Source organism: Hemicordylus capensis, chromosome 5 (assembly GCF_027244095.1).
Source record: "Hemicordylus capensis ecotype Gifberg chromosome 5, rHemCap1.1.pri, whole genome shotgun sequence".
In the NCBI taxonomy this organism is placed as follows: domain Eukaryota; kingdom Metazoa; phylum Chordata; class Lepidosauria; order Squamata; family Cordylidae; genus Hemicordylus; species Hemicordylus capensis.
The window spans coordinates 85,051,234-85,068,864 of NC_069661.1; the positions used below are offsets into that span (position 1 = coordinate 85,051,234).

Genomic DNA, 17,631 nt, shown 5'->3' on the forward strand with positions numbered 1-17,631 from the left:
CCTGCCTGTGGCTTCCAGCGGCATCTGGTGGGCCACTGTGTGAACCAGGATGCTGGACTAGATGGGCCTTGGGCCTGATCCAGCAGGGCTGTTCTTATAAAATTATAAACTTGCTCTCAGACTAAAATCTATGAAAATATTAAAAAGCTGTAAAAAGCTATAAAATTAGGACAGTAACTATAATAAAAATGATAAAATATGATAAAATGATACACTATGCTATATAAAGCATTAAAAAGATAAGCTGTGGCAGTAAAATCTATAGAGCTGAGTAACTGTAAGTTAGAGGCAACAGTACAGGTATGAGCTGTGATTAACTCTTGCTGGTGGTCAGATCCCAACGAATTTTGCATGCTGCCGCATGAACTTGACAATATTTTGTGATATGAAGGGATTGCAGTCAGAGTAATAGGGAGATGTAGAATTGGCCTGTGTGGCCTGTCAACCTAGTAAGTAGTAGGAGAATAAGGGTATTGTGTATGTCTCTATAAAATAGGCAGTGAAGAAGGATGTGCTTGGTGGTTTCAACTTTACTGGAGTTTCAGAGGCTCAGATGTTCCATCTATATCTTCCATTTAACACAGCCAAAGGGAAGGCACCACAGCGAGCCAAGGTGAAGGCCTCCTGTAGTTAGGAGCTTCTAGCTGTGTAAGATATACAGCAGGTGTTGCTATGTACTTTAGAATTTCAGTAATAAGGAAGTTCGGAACCTGCCTAATTTATTCTGGTCTCTGCATCCATTATGTGCCCCTTAAAGAGTGTTCTGGTCTGCTCATAACCCATGCAAAGTGAGTGGGGAGGGGGAAACTCAAGTGATGATATTTTCGCCAACAGAGTTCGTTTCCATGTTGTTTGTTAGCCATCCTACATAGTAGCAGGTGCTGCCTCTTGAGGCTGATGGGACAGAGGGGAGGGGAGGGAGCCAGGGTAACCATAGGTGGGGCTAATTATAAGCAGGTCAAACCCTAAGTTAGAACGAACCAACCCATGTTTTTCTCCATATGGAAAGTTGTTTACTTGTCTCAACCAAAATCTCCATCATTCAAAATCTCTATTTACCTGTTTGCTCAGTCTTCCCAATTAGATAGCCTATTTTATTTATCTTGTTTTAGACTCCTCATTTTATACATATTTTAAATTTACATATTTTTAAACATAGATGTTTATAGTCATGATTCCTTCTTGTTGCATGTTTTACTGCTCTGTCCAATTAGGCAATTATGCTTTTCATGTCCTTGTACCCTTTTATACCTTTTGTGCTTTTTTATGCCTTTTTATGCCCAGTTGGGCCTCTTAATGCTATTTTGATGTCCTATTTTGCACCTTTTAATGGACTCCATATGTCTTTTAATATATTACTATGCATCACTTCACATTACACTTTGTATTATAATCATCTCCTGTATCTGATGCTGGTATCTGATGCTGGTCTGTGACCATAATAAAGATGATTGATTGATTGAAGCACACCAGACTTGGCAGCTGGTTATTTAGGGCCAAATTCGTCCCTTGGGTGGCTGTGAGTAAAGGAATCCTGCCCTTAGAGTGGTTCATGGTGGGTGTCAGTGTGGAAATAGCAATGCCACCTCCCTCTCTAAAGTCCCTATGCCTCTTCTTCCCCTCATTAGCTCCATCCCTTCTTTTATTAGCAGTGCCTCAACTTCTCCCCCTCCTTGCAATCTTAGCCCTCCCCTCCTCACCCCATGCAGGATTAGGCAGGAAGATCAACTGAAGTGGGGATGGGTTGGAGTTTTGAGCACCTGTTTGCAGGTAGCACTTGCATACACACATTTCACACAGCTTGAGCAATTTGGCCACACACAGAGCCCACTAGTTTTTTCTTCTCACAAATATGCACATACAGTACATACTTTGTTTAAAAAGCAAGCTTTATTTCTCCCTTTTTCACAATATAAACATTTTTGTGATATTTCCTTGGGCTGCAATCCTATGCACAAATTACTTGGGAGTAAGCTGCAATGAGTTCATTAAGACTTTACTTGGAATAAACTGTGTAGAATTGACTGCAGTTCTATGCAACATTTACTTAAGATAATCCTTTACCAGATTTGTAAATTAAACTATATAAATCACATAGTTGCTAAAGAACTTATACTGCGGATGTCTCCTTTCAGCTCACCAAAAAAAAAAACAACCCCAAAACAAAAAACCAGCCAAAAATGGTCACACAAAAAATAACCAACCAACAGCAAGCAAAAGCTAACACAAGGGAAATGGAGTGTTGGAGCTATTTGACTATTTTGGACTAGCCTGGTTTCCAAGCTGTGTCTGTTAGGTTGCACATGAAGAAAAGGCAATAATCTCAGAAAAATGAAAAATAAAAAAAGAAACAAAAAGAAATATTTCTCCATAAAACACACACACATTTCAAACAGGATAAGATTGAAGTTGTCCAATTAGTAAGTAAAAAGAGAGTAAGAGAAAGATAAGCAAGCTAGCTTGAGTCTTTGCTTAAAGTCCCAGAACAAGAGCAAAGAAAGGGGGTTGCTTGCTTATTTGCCTGCTAGTAGAAGAACTACCCAGAGGAAGTGCCAGTTCACCATATCTCCCACTTTCCACCTCATTCTGTATATTTCTGAATGTTGCCAAGATTTGCCAGTGGCATTTTTTAAAAAGAAAAAGGGATACAAAACCAGTCAGGAAGGGAAAAACAGGCCTCTAAAATGGTGCTTGGAACACTCAAACCATTCCAACATAGAACGGGGTTGTTCTGTTACGAGCTAGAAACAGGCCCTTCATTTGAAGAGCATTCTGTTTTGAGCCCGAAACATTCAAAATAGCCCGTTTCGAGTTATAATGTTTCAAGTTCTGCACATCCTACCCAGGGCGCCTGAGCAGGCTTCAGCCAGTTATAGTCTGGATGGCTGTGACTGGACTTTCCATATTTCTTGTGACCTCTTGGATAATTTTACCAAATAGTCCCCACACCCAATCCAAAGCTATTTGAGGCATCCAACAGACTCTGGTCCCAGGTTTGGCCCAGGATTGTTATGTGGGACCAACTACCAGATGCATGGCCATTGTTGTTTGGTGGCATCTCATTTATTTATTTGATGTATTTGATTTATATACCACCTTTGCTAAAGTGGATCAGGGCAATTTACATTAAAATAAAGCACACATAATAAAACAAAATCTTAAAAACCCAAAATCAAACTATTAAAAAGGGGGGGGGACAATTACAATCAAAATTCTGAACCAGTTTAAAATTAAAACTAAAACTAGATATCATTAAAAGATATCTCAAAAGATGGGTCTTTAAGGCTCTCTTGAAGGCCTCCAAGGAAGATAATCCTCTTATATTCATGAGGAGCACGTTCCACAACTAGAGGCAACAACTGAGACAGCCCAATCCCAGATCACCTCCAGATGAACCAGTTTCACCTGAAGACAGACGACTCCTGATTATTTTAATGAGCAGTGGGTATCTTGGAGAGAAAGGAGCTTTCTCAGGTAACCTGGAATTAAGCCAGTCAGGGTTTTAAAGTTAATAACCAGCACTTTGTACTTTGCCCGGAAACATATTGGCTGTCAGTGCAACTAGTCTCTCTGGGATGCCCCAGAAACCAATCTGACTGCACCATTTTGAAATACGTAGTTTCTGAACTACATACAAAGGCAGCCCTACATACAGCACATTGTCCAACCTGGAGGTTACCAGCTGGTGTACCTCTTTTTTCGTGTCATTCTCCTCAAGCAATGGGCAGAACTGTCAAATCAATTGCAGCTGATAAAAGGTGCTCCTGGCCACATCCTCATCCTGAAGCATCAGGGTAAGACTCAGATCCAAGAGCACTCCCGAGCTACGAACCTGTGCTTGGAGGAGCGTAACCTCATCCAGAATGGACATTATATTCCGTCTTGCATATTATGTCCCCTAACTATGAGCACCTCCATATTGTTTGGATTCAGCTTCAGTTTATAATCTCTCATCCAGTCCATTACTGCCTGTAGACAGGCACTTAAGGGGCTAATGCCATTTTCTGGTATCCATAACAAGGAGAAATGGATTTGGGAGTCATCAGCATATTGATAATACCCAGCACCAAATCCCATGATGACCTCACCCAGACGTTTCATCATGTAGATGTTAAAAAGCATTGGTGACAGAATAGAGCCCTGAGGGACTCTATGTAGTAATTCCCATTTAGAAGAGCAAATATCACCATGTGCCGCCATCTGAAATCTACCCAAGACATAGGAGACATTGTCTGCTATCCCCAAATCCCTCAGGTGTCCACAAGGATACCATAGTTGATGGTATTGAAAGTTGCTAAGATCCAAAATAACTAGCAGAGTCACTCTCTTTCTGTCCTTCCTTCCTTGGAACACTCCTTGGCTGGTGAAGGTCAAGCAAGGCCTTCTCAGCCCCATAGCCCATCATAAAGCCTGTTTGAAATGGGTCTAGATAATCCGTTTTCTCCAACACCATTTGGAGCTGGTCAGCCACCACCCTTTCAATCATCTTACCCAACCATGGGAGGTTGGAGACTGGCCTATAATTATCCATCACCAGGGTATCCAGAGTGGGCTTCCTAAGTTCTTAAGAAGGAAACTGTCTCCTTCAAACAAGGTGACATCCTGCTCTTCCTCAGTGAAGTATCAATGATATCAACTAGGCCAGCTCCAACAACCTCCCTGCAAGAATGAAATCAGCCATGTTGGGCAAGGATCCAAAGAATGGGTGGTAGGCCATATCATTCCAAGCAGCTTGTCTACATCCTCAGGAGACACAAACTAAAACTGATTGAATCTAATTTCACAAGAGGGATTGTTGGATACCTTCCTAACTGGCCCTGAAGAAATACTGGAGTCCAGATCAGCCTGAATGCGAGATATTTTTTCTGGAAATAACTAATTGAATACTTCACAGTGAGGCATTGTTTCCGGAAACAGATTTGGAACAGAAGGGGCTTGTGTGAAACCCCTAACTATCTGGAACAGCTCAGCTGTATTAAAATTTGGAGATGCACTATGTACAGAAGAAAATCACTTCCTTGCTGCACATCTTGCTGCAGCATAGGCCTTCAAATGGGCTCTGTGTTGTGTCTTATCGAATTCAAGATGAGTCCTCCTCCATTTGTGCTCCAGTTGCCTTGCTGCTTCAACTCTCATAGCTCTTCCATATATGATGGAGCTGATTTTAAATTGGCTTGGAGAGGATGCTTAGGAGTGAGCGTGTCTACTGCCTTGGCAAGTTCTGTGTTTCAGGAATGCACCAGGGCATAGACAGAATCGCTGTCAGAACCAACTCCAAAACTCTCCAAGGTCCTTTGGAATCCTACTGGATCCAATAGTCTTCTCGGGCAGACTGTTTGGACAGGTCCACCCGACTTAATAGTTAAGATGTAACTGTGAGACCAACCTTAACCGGGATGTACTGAAAGTTTGAACTCTGAAAACAGTTATACTTTAATAAAACTACTACAGTACTTCACTAAAATAAAAATCTGCATTTCCCCCTATCAATTATTGAAGGATGGGGGAGAGTTAGTAGAAGTTTATTATGTACAGGTTTGTCTGAAATCTTGAGAGTTGAATATAAATGTCTTGGTCAGCAGGACGCTATCTAAAAATTTCTTGATCAGTAGGAATATGTTGAAATAAAAATAATAAGTTTATCATTAAATGGGCAGAGTCACAGGACCTTGTGGTGCTCTGTGTTTGCCTAATCCTGCAATTATAATTGGTTGATTCAGCTGCTGATGGGGAATATTTCTTCTTGACGTGTTTTACTTCTGTTCCCAGCAAAACTGTGTGTGTATGTGTGTGCACGCACACACACACACACACACACACGCATGAGGGGACATGTTAGGGATAATCTGGGAATACTGTGACAATCATTAAGCTGCATTCAGATATATACAATTGTTTGTTGGAGGACAGCTTACTTCACCATCTTCTCCTTAAAAAAAATTGATACAAAATATCAACATAAATAACCAAAACCATTTAAACTTTTAATTTGCATTTACATTCAATACAGTTGTACAATATTTGGTATTTTACTTTGTTTCAAAGAACAGTTCCCTACTATTAACCTACTATTCCCTAGAAAATTTAGCAGGTTTTCTGTATACTTTGTGCTGCTCGATCTGCTTGATATTGCAGTAAGCCTTTGAGTTTTGAGGGACCCTTCACAGATGCTAAGGAATATCACAGTTCTCTCAGTGCTCAGCAGATGCAGAGTCAGAAGCACAACTTCCTGTCTCCATGTCTCCATATCATGGCAGTAGCCTTGCCAGGGGTGGAGTTGTAATTGTGTGTATGGGTTGCAAGAACCCATGCGCAGCTGCTGCCAGTTGTTTCTGGAGCTCACTGCACCCCCTCCCCCGTGTGCACCCTTTCTCTTCCAGTGGCAGCAGTGGCAGTGGACTCCCTGATTAATCAGCCTGGGTAGGCTGCCCTGCCCCCACCACTCAGCTGGCGACAAGGTAGCCTACCCAGACTGCTTTGTCAGGGAGGCCGCCACTGTGGGGGGGAGGAGTTGCCGCTGGGTGCTTGTTGCGACAATCATGATGCCAGCCTCCCTGACGAAAGAGCCCGAGGTAAGCTGTCCTGCCCCTGCTGCTCAGTGCAGTGGCTATCTGAGCCGCAGGGCTAGACCATTCTACCTGGGCTCCTTCATTAGGAGGCCGCTGCTGCTACCACCACATGCAGGAGAGAGGACCGAGAGAGACTGCACTATACACTATAAAAAACCCCACATATTTTTTTCAATTGTCTGGAAAGGTCTTAAGGTAAAAGCAATGGTTTACCTCACACAGATCAACATGGTTATCCTTATGGAATTGGTCATTTGATCCCTTGCTAACATGGCAAAGAAATATGTGATCCTCAGCGATATATTTTTGAGTGACACAAGGTGCTTCTAGGGAAAGGGAGGTAATCAAAATCTGCCCCCCTGCTAAGCAGTTGCCAGTCCCACATTAGTTAAAACCAGCAGCAGCTCCAGTGCTTCTCACATAGCACCCACACTTTTACTAGTCTGAATGTCAGCTACTGACATTTCACATACAAAATGTTTTGTCTTTTGTTTGTACTGGTAGTGTGATTTTCTTTCATATTAATTAAATTTTGCCCTCAGTGTGTAATACTTCTCAAATGAAAACATTGCATCACATGTGTGGTTGGCTTACAGGTCTCCGCAGTCTAGCTTTTGTGGAAAGAATGCTGTATGAAGTGAATGACAAATTGCTTTCATGCATACTTGGGCTACCTTTTTTTCATCCCTTATATACTAAGATGCCAAATTGTAAAAAGTGTTAATTTTTACAGCTTTTTATTGAACCACTTTAATCTTTCAGTCTAGCCTTTGCTTGCCTTTTCACTTAAATCATGTTTTTGTTATATTTATTTTGTATTGCATCTTACTTAAATTCCACAACAATTAAGTGATAAGATTAATTACATGTAAATTAGTTTTTGAAAAAGTGGTGGTGGAATACTAAAGATGAAATAAGCACTGTAATTTTACCTCTGAAATTGTTAAGTGTGTCTGGTAGTTGTCTCTTGGCTAAAGAACTAGGTGTTGAAAATGAATCAAAACATGCTTAGATGTACCATTCCCCAGCACCTCAAATAAATTTATCATTTTTTATCATCCATCATTGTATATGTTAATCTGGTGAAGACAATTTACAGAACAGAGCACACCTTTTTCTTTTGCATAAACCTGAATTACCCTTTACTGAGATTGGTCAGCAGTTGCTGAACTTTCTGTGACAGTGTGCTATATTTTATCATTCTACTTCATAAATAGTCTCTCCTTTCCAACCTTAGATACATTAGGATAGTTGCATGTTTGTATACTCCTTCCTTTCCTTTCAATCTGTGCTTTCTTCCAAAACATGTATTATAGTTGTTGCCTTTATATCCTGCAGCCAGGATGTCTTCTTTCTCTTCTCTTCTCTCTCTGACTTAGCATCAAAATGGAGCTGTCAGCCAGAGAGCTGGGATGCATTTGGCTGCATCCCCATCAGAATTACTCACCAGCTGACTGACATTTCACTAAGGCTGAAAAGAATCCTCCTCCACATGTATCAATTAGGATTGCCAACACTTGGCTTTGAAGGGTTTCCACTGCCTTTAATAGCTGTATGGAATGGATAAGCTTGACAGGTGTGGCTTCTCCCATCATTGCAGCAGTATGACAGGAGAAACTGCACCTCCTGAACATTCATCTGCCACACAGTTATGAAAGGCACAGTAATTGGCCACCTTACATGCAGTCATAGAACTGCTTACTTTGACATTGCCATATGTCAAAGTGATACTATCTCTGTTTTTCAAGGAAATAATAGCACCCCCAACTGGAAGAGTACTGTAACACTGAGAGATATAGTTGACCCTAACAAAATGATCCTTAAAATCCCAACAACTGGGCCAAAAAAAGTCTAGCAAGGGCCGTGGAATTAATATGATTTACTTGACTATGGTATGCCCTTAAAGAAATTTGATAAACTTCATAGGTCTCCGAATTTACATCCTTGTAAGGCTGTTCTTACAACCATAAAAGCTGGGTTGGGGAGAGTAAACCCAGCTTTTTATGGTTGTCTGGGGGGCCTGGGCCCACAGGACTCCTGCCTACCCACACCGTTCATACCTATGAAGCCTGATATATCTCTTTTAGCTAGCTCCAAATTGAGGTAGGACAGAAATGTCTTTGGTTGTATGGATGTGATCTGGGCTTTATGCAGCTCCTAGGAGCTGACAGCCATCTTTAACAAAGAGTTTAGTGGCTAGAGGGGCCAAGCAGAGCAGGAGGCTCTTCTCACGATCAGTGAGAAGAGCCTCTAGGGGGTTTCCGAGGAGAGCAGGCTAAGCAAGCGCACAGGGCATACTGGAGAGACCCTTGAGCCAGGAAGCTGCTTTTAAGCCTCCCGGCTGGGGGTCTACTCATGAGTAGCCACGGTGTGGAGCCGCACCGTGGCTACTCACGATTTTGAAAACCAGCTTTGCAGAGCACTCGCTCCGCAAGCCCGGTTTAAGGGGAGGGGTAGTTAGGCGGGTTAACCGCCTGGAAGGCTCACCTGCGAGCCCGGTGGCTCACACGGTCAGGTGAAATCAGGCTAGGCTCTCCTAGCCCAATTTCACCTGATCGTCACAATAGCCTCCAGGTCTGCTACCATACTGAGGTATATCAGCAGATCTACTTTGCCTGGCCCCTCTAGCTTCGGAATGCTATGATAAAGATGGCCACCAACAGACCAGTTTATTTCCCCTTCCTGGAGCCCTGGGGTCTGTGGGGTGAGTTGCCAGAGACATATGGAACCTCTGCTTGTGTGGGATTAGGCTAGCCGATCTTCCCTGACTCAAACCACCGCTGGACAATTGTGACCTCATTGTTTGATTTCAGGAGAAACAAGGCTCTTGCCAAACTGAGGCTGGTTAATCTTCCATTGTCCACCTTCCATTCTCCTGTTCCTATTTTAGCTTCTCACTTCTTCACCTATATCTCCCATGGCTTGGACTTTACCAAATCCTTCCCCCAAACCACTTGATGACACCAGTTCCTAACACTTTTTTTACCTGTCCTGGGGCAGATGCACTAAAGTTCTCCTGCTACCTAAACTTTTTTTTTTAAAGCCTCTGGAAACTTACTAGGACCCTACCTTTAAACTTAACCACGTACTACTTAACTTTTTCTTTTCTCCTCTCAAAATTGATAGTGACAGATTCCTTTAATTCTCTAACAAGATTCAGGCCTAGTTTTCACTGAGGTGATAAACCTCTCTGGGCTGTTCAAATGCAGAAATCTCAAACTATTTCTTAAATAGTGAGAATAAGATCAACTTTCTTTTATTCTGCATGGGCATTTTCAATACACAGGAAGGAGAATGCAGCACTGAAGTATTATACTCATAGAAGTAATTCTCATGATCGCCAGGGGTGGGCTGAGAAGGCATGGGTGTAAGGTTGCTCTTAACCTATCTTCCCTCAGATGACCAAACCGTCCGCCTTCCACATGCCTCCCATGCTCCCACACAGACAGCCCTGCTCCATGCAGCTCTGTGAGGCACGGAGCAGGGTGGAGGGATCTTGGGCCAGAACTTGTTGATCAGGCCTCCAAATATCCCACAATGCAACCTGCGACATGCACATTGCATTGGGGAGTCCTCTATCAGATGGACTCTCTATGTGCTTGTCTCTGTGTCTCCTCAGGCTGAACTCAGCCCGAGGAGACAGACACATGATACCTCGTAGCCAGGGTAAGAGTGCAAGCACACCCTTAGCCTCGGCTAACAACCAGGTTTCTTAAAGAGGGTTATGCAGGCAGGGAGTTGAAGGATCCTAAGGATTCCGCTGCTTCTCACTACCAGCCTAACCCTGGCTGGGCTGCCCCAGGCTGGTTTAGGCCGGTCGTGAGAAAAGCCTAATATTTTCTCATTTAACACAGCTACTGGCCATTGCTAGGCCAAAACCTGCTTCCTTAGCTTACTTTAAGGTGAGAGATCAAGCTTGGCCAAGCATTTGCTGTGGTTACCATACTTGCCAGTACCATTTAAAGATTGGTAAAATTTATTTTATTAAAAATGCCCAATAATAATACCATTTTGTACATCTTTGTTATTGCCACATTCAAGATATCTGTGTAGTTCTTGTCATCCTATCACAAATAAGCTGTCATAGAGCTGGAAAAGATATAGAGACAACTAAAACAGTCTATAGGTTAGAACAAACTCTTTATAAGAAAAGGTGAAATTGTTTGGAGGTTTTAAGTTTAGGAGGGGAAAAGGCAACTGTGGCGGGGCATATGATAAAAGTTTATACAAGTATTAATAGTGTGCATATAATGGATAGAGAGAAATTCTAAATTAATTCTGCATTAGCTTGTTCCTCATTAACTTGTGTGAAGAATGCCTAATTTTCTAATTCTGCTACAAGTTTTGCATTGGAAAAAGAATTCTTCATGCAATGTAGAATTTACTTGTGGAAGGTACATTTAATGATGACTGCTTGCTTAATGCCCTTTAAAATCATGAGACAACTTCATGGAGGATAGTCCTATAAACAGCTACTAGCCATGATAGGTAAATGGAATTTCTGAATACCAAATGCGGGGAACAAACAGAAGATCACCATCACTTTTCTGTCCTATTCGTAAGCTTCCAAAAGCACCTGGATAGCCTCTAATGAAACAGGATGCTGCATTAAAAGAACACTGGCCTGATCCAGCAAGGCGGTGGATCAGTGGTAGGTTTTTCTCCTACCCCGCCTTCAGAATCGTTTTCTGGCAAAATTAATTACTAAGCAGGGTTCTGCATAACAAAGAGAAATGTAAGGAATACAGTTTTTCCCAGTATGGAGGTCTGTTGATGGAAAACTTGCACATCTTTGGTCTGTCATGCAGCTATTAAAAGTCACAGATCTGTTAATCGGAGCAGGACTGCAGCGCTGTGTTGCTCCATTTGTTTATTCCTGCTAGAGGTGCTAAGCCCAGAGATATGTATGCATAGAGGCAGCTGGTGCACCCTTTCTCCTCTGGTCCTGTTGCCTACTCTCTGTCTTCACTTGTGGTAGCCAGCAAGCCTCTAATGATGTCCGAGAGGTGGATTTTAGCTCAGTAGGGAGACTGTGAGTGACCAGTGGAGAGTAGGCAGTGCAGTAGCTACAGCCTTACTCATTCCCTGAGTCTCTTTAAAGGTGCAAGCACTCTCTTTAGCTGAGGACCTAACTTTATCTTAGAAACTTCTAGAGTTCTAAAGTGGCAATTGGTGATTGCTTGTGGGAGAGTGGTTTTTATCTTCACCCTAAATAAAATAGGAAATTATCCGAGTCTAAGGCTCAAAATCTCCTTGTGTGATGCCACAGGAGTCAGAGACCAAGGGACTTACTCCTTCCTGCTGCCTTTTGTCTGATTTATTCACCATTTCTCTTAAGATTTTTTTAAAAATGAGGAATGCTGCCTTTTACTGTATGCCAGGCCTTGAATGAGAGATAAAACTGATGAGGTGACATTTCGGATGATGCATACATAGCAGACATAACAGACCTTTGCATGAAAGAGAGGGCTAACTGAACAGGGAGGCTTGTTCTAGACAAGTTAGATATCAGGGGAGAAGTGCGCGGGGTGGGCTCTGTTCCACAAACAGGAGACAAATTTAGTGTCCCATCTAAAGAAAGAGTCTTAAGACAGGGTTTCCTGTTGCGTAAGTAATCATTTTATATGTATTTTTACATATTGACCAAAGTTAATTCTCTTCCAGCTGATAATTAACTTCTAATCTAAATCAGATAAAGTTTTAAGTAGACTTGAAAAAAGCCTTTGTGGGCTTTAGCCTGTTAAATTATCCTGTAGCTAGCTGTGAATGTGCCTTAAAGCTTTCTATAGCGATTCTAATCATATGCACTGACACCCACTGGTGCTGGTAAAGACAAAGCTGATTAATTGTATGCTACCTGAATGATAAAGCTTTCTTCATAATTTTGTTGAGATTTTTCTGTACCAAAGTCTGAGGAAACTTTATAGATTTTTTTAACCCTGCAAATGCCTGAACTGAGAACCTTTTATGAGTCCAATTCACCATTCTGTTAAGCTGAAGCAATTGGATTCAAGCCAATTTAGTATCACTGAAGTCAACAAGAGGAAATTGACTTAAACCCAAGTACTTAGCTTGTGTACACTGCGGAAAGATGCACTGAGGAGTTGGGGCATGTTATGTCTCCCATTTGTTTCTGCAGTGTACACAAGGTGGAAAAGCTCCCATGATTGATTTCAAAAGTTCAGAACATACTGTGAGGACCATTTTTAGTTACTGTTGCATTAAAATATATACACTTTTTGTTAGCAACCATGACATATTTCTACAGTTGTCGTGGTGGCAGGATTCTCTGATCACCTGTGACTTCCTCGGAAACATAGTTATGCCACATAGTGTGAAATTGGAAAATCTGTTCTGTGTGTGTTCTAATAGATGTAACGGTCATTAAGTATATGAGTCTTCTGACGTCGTAATCAGATGTGATTCAGTCTGTTAAATATCCATGAAGCAACATCTGCTTCACAGAGTGACCTTCTGCTAAAGAATACTTAGCATCTATTAGCAGATCATAGTGCAGATCTGCCTTATTTGAAATGCACTAAACTAGAATAGTCTACTGCTGTTTAGCAACTAGCTTGCAATAATTTATTGCAGCTAAATAAAGCTTTTTTAAAAAAAACAACAACCACCTCCATTAAATAATTATAGGGGTTATGTGCATTTTGAAAACCTTTGTATTCTACTGAAATTATCCATTTAATTTCAGGGTTGGTTTGCTTAAAAAAGCGGAGTTCTGGAGGCATGTTTGGGGGATCTGTCAGGTGCTGTTTTCAGTAGGTCTTAATAAAATCAGTTTTTTAAAAAACCCTGAAACAAATTAAAACCAAACACAATTGTACCATCTGTTGTATATTAATTAGATTTTTGCCTATCAAGGGTAAACTCGCTCTTAAAGAATGTCATTGAAGCCTACTAATAGAATAATATGCAAATATATTAGATGATGGGATTTCATTTCAGTTTCTGCTTAAGCTTCAGCAAAGGTGAGGATGATGTATAACAAACTTTAATTTTCTTTCTTCTCAGAGCAACCTCCAAATAACCAAGGCCAGTCGACCCTGCAACCTTTGCCACCTTCTCACAAGCAGCATTCAGCACAGCATCACCCATCTATTACCTCCCTTAACAGAAACTCACTGACAAATAGGAGGAACCAGAGTCCGGCCCCGCCGGCTGCTTTGCCCGCCGAGCTGCAAACCACACCTGAGTCGGTCCAGCTGCAGGACAGCTGGGTCCTTGGCAGTAATGTGCCACTGGAAAGCAGGTAATCCTTTAGGACTTTGTAAGACGATAGTGATGCTCAAAATATACAACAGGCCTGTCAGTTATGCTGCCCCCACATTCTGCAACCAAGAGCTTAAACTGTGGAATTTAATTCAGTGTGGCCAGTATTAGTCCTGCCACCTTATCCCAAGCTCATATTGTAACTTAATTATTCCTTTAAAGTGTTTTATCTTAGTACATGTATTATCACTGAACCTCAGAGATGTAATTGATAGGGCCAGGCATAAACATCAAACTATGGTTTGCAAAACGAACCGTAGTTAGTTGTGATGTCTGAATTGTGATGTCTGAATCTGACAAACTGGTTTACAAACACTTGCCAAGTGAGAATCTGGTTGGCAAACCACAGATTGGGCCAACTCTGGTTTGGCATTACACTAAATTGACGAACCATGATTTGGGGGCATTGTTCTGTCCTTCAAGGCTTTGGGATAGTATCTGAGAAAGAAAAGTGGAGGAAGAGAGAAACCATGATTCATGGTTTTGTTTTAAACTGTAGTTAGCACAAACCGTAGCTTGACATTATGTTTGGATAGGTGGAAGGCAAGCAATTTCCTCATGTTCATAATTAGTGGTGTTATCATTTTACTTGTCATAAATAATTTATCATATTTAGCAGACATATATGAATTAATAGGGGCATGATCACAGTGCTTCATGAGAAACTTGTACATCTTTCCAGAAACATAGATGTTCCCATAAAGCAATAATGTAAATTTTATGTAGGTTTGGTGACTGTGTAGCACCATTTTATGTTTTCCATATGATTCCTTTAATTTTTTGTTTTTTGAAAACTGTTAGGGAAACATTCCTAATGAATTTAAGTAAAAATTTCCTTAAACATATTTTGTGTGTCATGTAGTTGAGATTTATCATCATCATCATCATCATCATGTTTATTTACGGTCATAGACCAAAATTTAAAACATATATAGTATACACATGATATAGTAATAATATATACATAACATAAACAGGAGCATGGACAGTCTCAGTCTTTAAGTGGTTAGTAACACGTTCATTTAACTGGAAGGTCCATTTAAGTCGTCTGGGCTGGATTGCATTAGATAACCCTGGATCACCAGGAGGTTCCACAATATCTGTATCAATAGTTTTCAAAAGGAATGTAACCAGAAGATGGTCACTTTCTAGATAGTCATCTATTTTAAATCTCACTACATAGGGGTTGAGATTTATCTATAACTAGTTGAACCCTCACAAAGCGCACCTTCACATCTGTGTACTAGGACTTTGTTGCTCTCCTTGCCCTCTGCCACAGCCCCTGCTTTATTGCTTAGTGTCAGCTACCCACTCTCAGCTGCTCCCTCCCCACTGCTTGCTCGCTTACTCGCCCCCTCCTTGCCACTCACTCACTGGCTCGCTCGCTTGTCCCTCCCCACCCGCTCGCTCGCTTGCCCCTCCCCACCCGCTCGCTCGCTCGCTTGCCCCTCCCCACCCGCTCGCTCGCTCGCTTGCCCCTCCCCACCCGCTCGCTCGCTCGCTCGCCCCCTCCCCACCCGCTCGCTCGCTCGCTTGCCCCCTCCCCACCCGCTCGCTCGCTCGCTCGCCCCCTCCCCACCCGCTCGCTCGCTCGCTCGCCCCCTCCCCGCCCCGCTCGCTCGCTCGCTCGCCCCCTCCCCGCCCGCTCGCTCGCTCGCTCGCCCCCCTCCCCGCCCCGCTCGCTCGCTCGCCCCTCCCCGCTCGCTCGCTCGCCCCCTCCCCACCCGCTTGCTCGCTCGCTCGCCCCCTCCCCACCTGCTCGCTCACTCCCTCTCTGCTTATTGCTCACTCACTTGCCTCCTACCCGCTCCCCTATCTGCATATGGAATCCCCACTGCCTAATCACCAGGGTGCTACTGCTCTGTTACCTCTGATTGGTAGAGCACTGTGTAGGCGGGACTTGCCACGTACAACCTTAGCGTATGATAGATAGATAGATAATTCATTAACAGTAACTCTGCAATAATTTAACTTTAATTAACTATTTAGAGTTTATTATTGTTGAACAAAAATCTGTTTCCCCGTAAAATATCAAACTGAACATGTGTAATTGTATTGCTCTTGACAATAATGTTTATGATGATTAATTGTCAATATTGGTTAATATTTACAAAACAGATTGTCTATTCTTGAAAGACCTTTAAAGCAGGGATCCTCAACATTGGGCCTCCAGATGTTCTTGGACTTCAACTCCCATAATCCCCAGCCAAAGGTCACTGGGCCTGGGGATTATGGGAGTTGAAGTCCAAGAACATCTGGGGGCCCAACGTTGAGGATCCCTGCTTTAAAGCTTCCCCTGCTGAGCCAAGAGGCACCTTTTTAAAGTGGTGATTCTCTTTATTTAGTGGTGGGGAGAACAACTAGCCCTATCCATCCCCAGCACAGCATCCCTGCAGTGGCTGTTACTCATATCTTATATTTCTTTTTTAGATTGTGAGCCCCTTGAGGACAGAGAACCATTTTATTTGTTTCTGTCTGTCTGTCTCTTTATGTAAACCGCTTTGGGAACTTTTGTTGAAAAGCGCAATATAAATATCCGTTGTATTCATATATACTTTTAACAGGGTGAATACAGCCAAAATTTTGAAATACTAATCCAAAACTGGTATGTATTTCTGAAGAGTCTTAGCATTAAGCATGCTGTACTTCAAGGGATTTCATTGAATAACCTGATGCACCCTTTGTAATGTGGGAGTTATAACATACAAAAGAAGCTCCTGTATGTAACAGTTCCATTTGCTTTAACAATGAAGGATGAAATCTGTACACACTGGTTGCTGCTAGATTGGTCTAAGTAGCTGTAAAAAGTATACATTGTGAAAAGCAACATAGAATACAGGTATATCAGTGATGTTTCTCTTTTTAAATCTAACCTGAAAAAAATCAAATTGCAGTGCCACTCGTGACAAATGCACAATATGTTGATCATGTTCGGGTCAGGTTTACTGTTAAAGCAGTAGAATATTTATCACCAGTCATCTTTGTAAGACAATGGCCCCATTCGCACATAATGTCAAACCAGAGTTTAATGGGGCAGAGCTTGGAATTCCTGTATGTCTGGATGTATGAAACTGCAGTTTCATGCCTAAAGTGACCTGCGGTTTCCCTTGCAAAACTCCTGTTTGAATATTTTATTTGTAGTAAGTTTTGCTGCCCCGACCTGAGGTTTGGCAGTGGCAGCATTATGTCCAAATGTTATGTGCCACCATTACTTATGTGCTGTTTCTGGAACCAAAATCATAGAGAGGGTGACCCAAACCTAGCCAAGAACCCCTGCTAACTTGGCAAAGAGGCACCTTTTAACGTGGTGATTCTCTTTATTTAGCAGGGGGAGAGTAACTGGCCCTATTCACCCCCAGCACAGTACTTCCAGTGACTGTTGCTGCTGTCTTTTTAGATTGTGAGCCCTTTGGAGATAGGGATCCATCTTATTTATTTATTTATTTATTTATCTGTATAAACTGCCCTGAGACATTTTTCGAAGGGCAGTATAGAAATCGAATGGATGGATGGATGGATGGATAAATAAATAATGTGCCCACTCCATGCATGCCGTGCTTCTTGATAGCCACCTCTCCAAGCACTTCCCCTGCTCCATGTCTCTGAGCTACTCAAGCCATTGCCCAACAACAAGGATGCTGCCACATCCCTCCCCAAGCATCTAAGCTTGTCAAATGGAAAAGTTAAATGGGGGATACCCATCTTCCCACTGTGTCCCTTCTTCCCCCCTTCTGGCAATCAGAAGAGATGGGGGATGCAATGGCAAGACGAGTGCTAT

General features: G+C 42.2%; 1 protein-coding gene across 31 annotated transcripts in view; it reads left to right on the top strand.

Annotated features, from left to right (window-relative positions):
• Positions 1 to 17,631, top strand: part of TENM3 (teneurin transmembrane protein 3) — a 2,371,016-nt gene that overhangs the window by 2,095,258 nt on the left and 258,127 nt on the right. For all 31 annotated transcript variants that reach the window (XM_053252610.1, XM_053252608.1, XM_053252605.1 and 28 more), the window contains one exon: positions 13,596 to 13,833. In XM_053252610.1, coding sequence (XP_053108585.1) covers positions 13,596 to 13,833 — 238 coding nt within the window. The remainder of the gene's footprint in view (positions 1 to 13,595; positions 13,834 to 17,631) is intronic.